The 7,548-nt window shown below is 42.4% G+C and overlaps 1 protein-coding gene across 1 annotated transcript; it reads right to left on the reverse strand.

Annotated features, from left to right (window-relative positions):
* Positions 1-1,873: 1,873 nt before the first annotated feature.
* Positions 1,874-7,342, reverse strand: amigo1 (adhesion molecule with Ig-like domain 1). Its single transcript, XM_014407480.3, has 2 exons — positions 6,818-7,342; positions 1,874-6,030 (listed from the first exon to the last, which is right to left on the reverse strand). The coding sequence occupies exon 2, from the start codon at positions 5,921-5,923 to the stop codon at positions 4,379-4,381; it is 1,545 nt and encodes a 514-aa protein (XP_014262966.1). The 5' UTR covers positions 5,924-6,030; positions 6,818-7,342; the 3' UTR covers positions 1,874-4,378.
* Positions 7,343-7,548: the final 206 nt, after the last annotated feature.

Consider the following 7,548-nt stretch of genomic DNA (forward strand, 5'->3'; position numbering starts at 1 on the left):
AATACCCGCTATCATCTAAGTGATCCCAGTTTTTCCAGCACCAAATATAGATTCAGTGGAACCATTATAAAAAGACATAATGCTCCTATGAAACTACTTACCTTACTTTCCTAGTGAACAGCAAATGTCAATATTTACAGACTGTAGTGTTTTACATAATGTTACCACTAGATGGTGTCAAGGCATCGATGATGTATTTCATATGTAACCAACAGGATCTCTTCTATTCCCTCCACACGATACAAGCAAAATGTAACTTTGGAAACTTCGATGTATTAGTTTCATATCCAAACTGGTACTAAATCTGAGAACATTGCTCCATACTCTTTATTTAATGCAACACCTGCTAAGATGTGTATGCGAAGAACAAGTTTCATGAAACAACAATTTCTGATAAAAGTGAAATCAGAGGCAACAAAGAGTGTAAATTTGAATCTTTTATTAAGTCAAAAGATATATCAGTATTTTTTGTCTTTAACGCCTACTGGTTTATTCTTATGAAGTCAGAGAAGCTCCTAAGCATACCATGCAAAGCCATTCAACTTTAGCTGCGAGACCTTTCATTTCTTAGGGCAGTGACCAATCGTATCATCTTTGAAGCAGTGGTAAATAAACTTAGTGCTTTGTATGCTGTTAAAAGCTTCCTTCATGTCCTTTGGAGACTAGCAGCACTCTTTTAAAGCACCAAGCTTTTAGCCTCAGCAAATCATGAATGTTCCCTTAACTGCTACTTCATAGCTAGATGAGTGGAGATGTGTGCTGGGCAGCGAGAGATCACTCTCCTCCCTAATTGGTGAGTCTAATGTACCATTAGGGTAAATAGCAAAGGGCCTGTAACATGCACAGATCTCGAGACCCAAACTTTGTCTCATTGATAGTACAAATATGAACTCTTTAAAATGTGATCCCTATTGTGTGACATAGTCCTGAGATTTACTCACCCGCTATGTTTAAAGCCATTGAGAACCCATTACATTTCAGGAATTTGTTGGTGTGCTTGGAGATCATTCCTGATTTTTATTTTAAAAAACAGGAAAAGATTTGTACGTACAGAAAAGCTCTCGCTTTGTTACAACACTGCTGCTGCAAAATGCACCTACTTGCACCTCCCTTCATCATCTGACATGTCACCAATGTGATAAAGCACTGCGCTGCTTATGGCTTTATTAGCAAAGTCAAATACTGGCTGAATATGACTGGAGGCTACATACTCACTGCCCATTAGGATGTCTCATATGCAATTATGCAGTTATTTCAAAAGTGTCCCCTTTTTCCCATGCAGAGTTTGTTCAGATATATTCTCCGTTTAGCCATATTCATCACCAGATGACGATAAAATACATCCTCTTTCAATAAAAAAACAAAAAAAACAACCCCCCCCCCCCCCCCCCAAAAAAAACCCCAACTGAACTCCACCTGGCTTAAAAAATAAACACACATATCCAGACTTGAATGTTAAAACAACTAACAAGATCACAGTGACAGACATAATGCAAAATGAACATCATCAGATTATACAAGGATACAGTCATTACACTGATAGAACATAGCAGTACACAACTAAGCAATACTGAACACACAAAGTGAGTCTCACTACGTATATATACTGTATATATAGTTATTAATATATATAGGAAGGCAGGTTTGCTTTGAAGAGAACAAAGACACTCTTTCTTTCTATTTTAGGTCCCTTGCAATAGCACTAATTTATACAGAATTGCAACCTGTATTTTAAATGACAACACAGAGGAGTAGACCACCCATTACCCACAGCAGATTTAACTGGACTGACATCGGGTTCATGCAGGGAAAACACAACCATTTCCCAGTGATCTGGTAATTTAGCGTGCTCAATAGCGGTAATATCTGTGTATTGTTTCCATTTTTAGCTTCTCAGCTTTTGTCTGGGGCTCAAAAAGGTGAGTAGTCTGAGTGGGGAACAGGTTAAAAGCTCAAAACGGGATTCTGTGAAATGTGAGCATCCTGGCCAAATGGAACCAGTCTGCGGTAATGCTAAATGCGGCTCTATTTAAGTAGGATTTTAGGTTTTTTTGGTCCTCTTCGTTTCTCCACCTGGTATTCCAATGTGTGAGAGAGTGGAATGATTCACACACACACCACCTCTCAGATAAATGTGACTTCCTTTTCTCGCCCACGCAGGAGACGTTTAGTGGTGCACACAGTGTCTGTGACTATTCCACCTATTTTGCGTACAAGCTTACTGCACCCACAAATGTGTACGTCTTTGTGTGTTTAGCTGCAAGATATATTAATAACTATCATTTCTAATAGAAGGTATTCTTTGAAGCTGAATTCAAAAGCGTAATGAATTATCATATCTTACAGTACTTTTCACCCGTGTGACTAAGTTGGAGTGTAAATGTGTAAAGAAAGGTGCAGGCATTTCCCTCATTAACAAGCTGCAGACTACCTAAAGGGCGTTGCATTCATTGCCTAGTTGAACGATTGCTTTTGAACTAAGTAAGGGCAGCTTCAATGACAGCGGTACACAAACAAAGCAAACACATCTGGGCTGAATTGTGGCTGTCGGTATACAGAGAGCCAGGGAGAATGGTTTTGTGTTGCTGTGACTCATGATAACACACCAATCCCCTTCAGCTCAAAGAGACAAAGACACAGAAAGAAGAGGGACGCTACATCCCATCAAAGGAAGCAATTAGCATTTACTCCAGGCTGGCCTTGTCGTATTATGTCACGAACACCGCGCACGTTAATGAAATCTTTCTTGTTTTTGCTAAGAGACAGTCTCCTGTTTAAAAGTTGTTAATGAAATATGCGCCGCACACCAGGTGTCTTGCACATGAAATTACTTTTACAGTTAATTCAGTAATATGTGTTGGCAAAGGGATCTTTTCAAAAGATCCCGGGTCCCCTGTGTTAACTGAAAATTTCCTGTCAGCAGCCACAAGCACTAAAATGAGCCTTTTCTTGTCAAATTATGCACAGCCTCATGTTACGCATGAGCTTAATTTTCTGGTGGAGTCAGGAGACTTTTTATTGTTATTTTGCCTTCAGTGTTTACCTGTTAATACAACCTAGATCCTTTTCTAACCACCATAACAAACAGCTACATTTTCTGTGATATGAGGATCTGCCCATCTGAGCAAAATGCAAGATGAAATACTTTATGACAAAGTTTAAGATGTATGGGTAGAAATTTGTGCTATTCGGGGATTTTGTGCAATGTGCAAAAATGCAATAAAATAAACTCTGCAGCTTTTTTTTTTTTTTTAATGTTGCGGCTGACAGAAACTAATGCTGTAACTTGACCGGGAGAAGGAGTTAAACTTGACGGCAAGTGGCACCTCGGTGGACGACAAACAGAAGCCTTGTCATCCTTGTAAGGAGTGTGGCACCTTTCTGTATACAGAATTCAGACGATCTGTTGATAATCAGTCATAACAAAATACTTCCCTGCACCTAATGTGTATCTGTTGGAGGTGCTCACTGCTTTTAATTGTGTAAGACTGCAAATGTTTCTTTGGGGTTATACTGTGCAGCAACTAAGAGGCAACTTTTTTGATGAACAATTCATTTGTGAAAAATAATTAGCGTGGAGTTAGTTAGCAGTTAAACTGATTCCCTTAACATATAGCTGCTGGAGTATGATGTAGGATGAATATGACCTGTGGTGGTTTGTGCTACGTCAGTGAATGACTAAACATCTGAAAAATCTGTATCTTTCTTTATCTTACTCATCCAGTTCAGGCTGGGATCTCGGATAACATTGTTTTATGGCGTGCTGTTTTACTATAGAGGACTCAAGGTTAAGGTCAAATGTATTCATAGCCTAGTGACGTCAGTCAGTCTAAATCTCTTTCTCCTTGATAGAGGAGAGGTACATGAATCTGTGCTCTAATGTTTACTTACAATACAAGCTACTCTAATCCTTAATAATAAATATAATTATGAGTTACCCATGGATTCAGTATGTATACTATTTGTGAACTAAAATTCTTCTTACATCTAATTTCCGTCTATGCCTTTTATTTTCCCAACTTTTTCAGTTTTATTGATCACTTCCTGAGTGCTGACGTCAACGACAGGACATCTACGTTTCGCTCTCGTAAGACTCTTAGTTTTCCCTTTCCGTCTACACTGATATTCCTTCACAGTATGAATATTAAGTGCTACAGATCAAAATGCTGGAAAAGTTCTGCCTATTGTCCTTTTTGACAATGAGACAGTTTGATTTTTACTCCCTTTGAAATCCTACTTTCACTCGCCAGCGACCGCAGGTGAACATTTCTCGGCAGTTTTCTCCCACAAGGTCACAGTTCACATGAACTAAAACATGGCTCACGTTGTATCACCTACATCCAGTCATGTGGCATCCACTGTCTTTGCCAGTCTCATCTCAGACCACCATGGGAGTGTCTGAAAACACGGAGCTGATGGACTCTGCCACTGACTTCTTCCTTTTGCCCTTCATTAGAGAACCAGCCTCTGCATCCAGATCATCATCATCATCATCCTCATCCCCATTGGGGTTCAGCTTACCATTTTGTCCCTGCAAGTCCTTGGAGTCTATGAAAGCCACATGCCTGTTCAGTTCGGCCTTGAGTGCCGGGTCCTCGTGTGTCGGTGTCACACTCAGCATTGAGGAGTGGATGCTGTCCTCACCCCGAGTTTTACCCTTGTTAGTGCAGCAGAAGCAGCGACATGGCGTCAGGTAAAGATACATAAGCACCAGCACCACACTGGCCAGGCAACCTACCAAGGTGGTGTATGCTGTGTTCAGGGTCTCCCCAGCCCCCTGCATGGTGAAATTGTGAACCTTGAGCACTACGTAGATAGTCTCATTAAAGCTCTCACTCGTGGCAAAGCAAGTGTAGGTCCCAGAGTCCTCAGACCTCACTGAACTAATCTGCAGACTCCCATCTGACAGGACTTTAGCTGTCTGGTTGCTCCCAGGTGTCACCAGAACATTACCGGGCAATGTCCAGGTCTTTAACATATTTCTGTGTTTGGTGTCGCAGCTAAGAATCAGTGTTTGCTCCAGAAAAGCCTCTTCGTCTGCCTCCTTGAATGTGCTGCAGTTCATAGTATCACCGCTGAGGTCAAAAACGCGTGCTTGGGTTTTTTGTGGGCCAGGTAAAACACAAGTGTAGTCGTCTTTAAAGTCCACAGCAGAATTGAGCTTTCGCATGTACCAGTGTACCAGGAGGGTGTAAAGGTCACAGTGGCACAGCAGAGGGTTACTGTGGAAGTAGAGGCCATTTTTAATCCAGGCGGGCAACACCTGGAGCTCGTCAATGGGCAAAATCTTGATCCTGTTGGTGGATACGTCCAGGAGGCTGAGTTTCTCTAGGCGGGTCTTTTCTTTGACCAGCTCCACAGGGAAGCGGGAGATTTGGTTCTGGCTAAGGTACAGCTTCTGAAGGTTAATCATGCTCACAAAGGCTGTGCGGTCAATCTGTGAAATCTTGTTATTGTACAGCAGGAGGACTTCTAGGTTGACCAAAGGCTCAAAGATGAACTCATCCAGCTGCTTTAACTCATTAGAGGACAGGTCCAAGTAGCGCAGGTGCTTCACATTTGTGAACGCCTCTGAAGACAGGAACTGGAGACCATTGTGACTGAGCAGGAGGTTATGCAGATTCGGGAGCTTGGCTGGGGTCCACTCAGATTGCAGTCGGATTATCTCATTATAGCTGACATCCAGCACAGAAGTGTAGAGAGGTAGACCAGTCGGGACGATGGTCAGATTCATTTTGGAGCAGCTGACGATGTTCGCGGCGCAGATGCACATCTTATGGCAATTTAGTGTAGAACCCGCTGCCTCTGGGAGCCAGAGGAGAGTCGCGCAGAGGGCGAGAAATAAGGCCCATCTCTGGGACTTACTCCAGTGAGGTAATGTTTCCAACAGGCTGTCACCTGTTCTGGTGGAAGGCTGCAACATGCTTGCAGTTGTTCTAAATCCCAGAGAGTTTCACTACAATCCCATTCTCAAAAGAAAAAGCACAGAAGAGCAGCTGGAGGATTCTCAGGCACATTGCTAACTGAAGGCTGAAAGAAGCAGAAAGATAACGCTTTTAGACAGAGTGTTTGTAAACACAAAAACATCCATTCACAAAGCGGAGGGAAATGATTCAAGTCATAAAAATAGGACAATGGAAAATCCTGCATTTAAAAAAAAGGGGCGACCACATCACAATTTCAAACACTCTCTCTCTTATTGAATGGTCTTCTAACTGGCGACCTGATTCATGTTTTATTGAAATTTTAGCTATCGTTGTTTTATCTGTTATACATTAACTGCATTATTATAATCATACCTACCTACTGCAGACCACCAGAGTAAATAACCACATATATTTCCCCCCTCCGAACCAGTTTGAACCTACAATACCACATCCGCGGTAACCACTGTCTCCCAAACTCACATCTCCCAAGCGCACGAATAAAGACAACAAACTTTCCTCTGCAGCTTTGCACCGTGCGCGTCTTTCTTTAAAACAAGTACACAAGCACGCCGCAGACGGTTACTCACGCTAACCCATGTGCATTCACACTTTCTGGAAGACAAGAATTGACCCCCCCCCCCCCCCCTCCCTTCCCCATTTCCCTGGCTCACATTATTTTTCTGGCGCACATAAAAAGACACAAATGGCACTACGTTAAAAAACACAACTAAAATATATAATTGTTTACATCATCACCATTTTCTGAAATACCCTTGCCCATTTGTGGATGAGCAGTTCAGTCGTTGCATTGCACCATTCTGCTGGAAAACAAACAGACATCACACGCCGTGAGGCGAGAGATGGGGAGGGAAACCGAGAAGGACACGTACCTTCAACCGGGATGCAGCGGCGCTTAATTTCATTAAAACGGCCCCTTGTTTGTTTACAGCGTTGCTGCATTCAGATATCCGCCGTCTGAGTCTCCGTGTCTGCCGTTGAGGACGGCAACGGATGCAGGGAGGAGGGAGAGCACTAGAGATCTCCTCGCCAAAATAATAATCCCCGTCCACGAGGCATCCAACTCTTGGTACAAAAAAAAAAGATTATATAAAGAGAAGACAACTACACGTTCTTCTAACTAACGATCATCAACAGATAAGCGACCGCGTTCTAAAACCTATAATTTCATTCAAATGTATTGCTCGGAACACGCACGACCGCACATCCGTCTCTTGAGGATAATTGGCGCATTTTGCGTTCGGATCTCGTCGGGTCTCTGCAGCTGCCACTGAGATAATCAAGAGTGAGCAGTCTGTATCTGACAAGCTTCCCGTGGATCCTCATAGGCCTGCTGCTTTCGCCGTGCAGTGCTGGTCTGCAGAGGTTGACGTGTGTTTTTCGGCTGAGGCAGCGCGCTAAAACCCAGAAGGCGCTGTTTACAGAAATTAGCTTCACCAAAGATACCCAGGAGAGGAAACCAACCAACTGAGAAAATTAGGCCAAGTTTTGGGGGGGTTGCTTTTTTTTTTTTTTTTTTTTTAAAAGCTGAAGTATTTTTGCAGGTTTATATCTGCGTGGTTGTGATTATGTAGTATATATGGTAGTTTTACATCACCAAGAT

This window comes from Maylandia zebra, linkage group LG20, assembly GCF_041146795.1.
Source record: "Maylandia zebra isolate NMK-2024a linkage group LG20, Mzebra_GT3a, whole genome shotgun sequence".
In the NCBI taxonomy this organism is placed as follows: Eukaryota; Metazoa; Chordata; class Actinopteri; order Cichliformes; family Cichlidae; genus Maylandia; species Maylandia zebra.